We start from the raw sequence: 2,073 nt of genomic DNA, 5'->3' as shown, positions 1-2,073 counted from the left end.
TGGCCTAAAGACTCCTCAGGTCCCTTCATAGCGGTTTCCAGCACTGGTGAGGAGGCTTGCAGGGAGGATCTGCTCGGTGTGCACACAGCCCTATACCAGCACAGCATCCATACATGAGGCTTGTGGTAGCTCCGGAGGGCGCACTAGTGTCTGCAGAGGGGAAGCCCCGCAGGTCACGTGGCCCCTGCAGCAGCAGCTCCTCCTCCTCAGGCTGTCAGTGCTTGTGTCTGGCGGCTGCAGTACACACTGAGGACCAGCGCACGTGTACGGGACCATGTGACTCGGCTCGTCCAATCAGCGGCTGTGCTGCAGTGGCCGTCACCTATAGGAGCAGGTAGCGGCTGTCAGCAGCAGTCACACGTGTGCGCTCCTTCCGTCAGTAGTAGCTCCGCTCTCTCGGTGTACGTAGCATCCCGGAGCGGCCGCGCCATGCCGTCCCCCATCCCTGTGGAGCGCTTCCTGCCCCGGGACCTGTCCCCTTCCATAGACCTCCGTCCATGCAGCAGTCCGCTGGAGCTGAGCCGCAGCAAGCCCCGCGCCTTCCTGCCCGCAGCAGGCTCCCGCCGCCTGGGCGTCCTCCCTCCTCGCCTGGCTTGGTGCAGCATAGACTGGGAGCAGGTGCGGGTGTTGGAGCCGCTTGGCTCCGGGGGCTTCGGCTCCGTCTACCGAGCCACTTACTGCGGCCAAACGGTGGCGCTGAAGAAGGTGAAGCGCTGCAGCAAGAACCGCCTGGCCTCCCGGCAGAGCTTCTGGGGAGAGCTGAACGCCGCCTGCCTCCGGCACCCGCATGTGGTGCGCATCGTGGCCGCCAGCGCCTGCTGCCCCGGAGAGCCCGGCAGTCCCGGCACCATCATCATGGAGTACGCGGGCAGCAGCACCCTGCACCAGCGCATCTACGGCCGCGGGCCCCCGCTGGGGAAGGAGCTCTGTGTGCGCTACGCCCGGCACATCGCCGACGGCCTGGGCTTCCTGCACCGGGAGAAGGTCGTGCACCTGGACCTGAAGCCGGCCAACGTGCTGCTCGCCCCCGGGGACCTGTGCAAGATCGGCGACTTCGGCTGCTCGCAGCGGCTGCGAGACGGGGAGGAGGATCCGTGCAGCACCCAGCTCCGCCACCTCGGGGGCACCTACACCCACCGGGCCCCGGAGCTGCTCCGCGGGGACCCCGTCACGGTGAAGGCGGACATGTACTCGTACGCGGTGACTGTGTGGCAGATGGTGACCCGGGAGCTGCCGTACACCGGGGACCGCCAGTGCGTGCTGTACGCCGTGGTGGCCTATGACCTGCGCCCGGAGATCGGCCAGGTGTTCAGGGCTACCGAGGCCGGCAGGGCGCTGGGGGGCATCATCCAGAGCTGCTGGGTGCCCCGGCCGGAGGAGCGGCCCAGCGCGGAGGCGGTGCTGCACAGCCTGCAGCCGGAAGACCACTCCTCCACATCCTCTGTGCTGCCGCTGGGGAGGGACTGCTCCTCCACATCCTCTGTGCTGCCGCTGGACTGCTCGGCCTCCTCTGTGCTGCCGCTGGACTGCTCGGCCTCCTCTGTGCTGCCGCTGGACTGCTCGGCCTCCTCTGTGCTGCCGCTGGACTGCTCGGCCTCCTCTGTGCTGCCGCTGGACTGCTCGGCCTCCTCTGTGCTGCCGCTGGACTGCTCGGCCTCCTCTGTGCTGCCGCTGGACTGCTCGGCCTCCTCTGTGCTGCCGCTGGACTGCTCGGCCTCCTCTGTGCTGCCGCTGGACTGCTCGGCCTCCTCTGTGCTGCCGCTGGGGAGGGACTGCTTCCAGGATCCACCTGAAGCCGCATCCTACACATGAGACCGGAGGGACCACTGCTCAGGCAGGCACCAGTGATGAGTGTGGTAGTCCTGACCTTCACTCCTGGGTCCTCCAGAGAGGCCTCCTACATACAAGTGACGGCAGCGGGGCACATGGGTGATGAGTCTGGAGCTGTGCCGGGTGACTAGTGGTGATGGCGGCTTGGTTATCGTTATGTCTGGTGTTAATATTTATGTTCCGTGTGTTTTACAAGACTCTTTAATAAATGAGATGTGGAGAATAGAGCGCAGGGTGCTGTGT

At 66.0% G+C, this 2,073-nt stretch overlaps 1 protein-coding gene across 1 annotated transcript; it reads left to right on the top strand.

Moving 5' to 3' along the window:
• The first annotated feature begins 295 nt into the window (after positions 1–295).
• Positions 296–1,812, top strand: MOS (MOS proto-oncogene, serine/threonine kinase). Its single transcript, XM_077271714.1, has one exon. The coding sequence runs from the start codon at positions 430–432 to the stop codon at positions 1,810–1,812; it is 1,383 nt and encodes a 460-aa protein (XP_077127829.1). The 5' UTR covers positions 296–429.
• The last annotated feature ends 261 nt before the right edge of the window (positions 1,813–2,073 follow it).

Source organism: Ranitomeya variabilis, chromosome 6 (assembly GCF_051348905.1).
Source record: "Ranitomeya variabilis isolate aRanVar5 chromosome 6, aRanVar5.hap1, whole genome shotgun sequence".
Classification (NCBI taxonomy): domain Eukaryota; kingdom Metazoa; phylum Chordata; class Amphibia; order Anura; family Dendrobatidae; genus Ranitomeya; species Ranitomeya variabilis.
The sequence above is the reverse complement of the archived record's forward strand: the minus strand, read 5'-3'. Positions and strand labels throughout refer to the sequence as shown.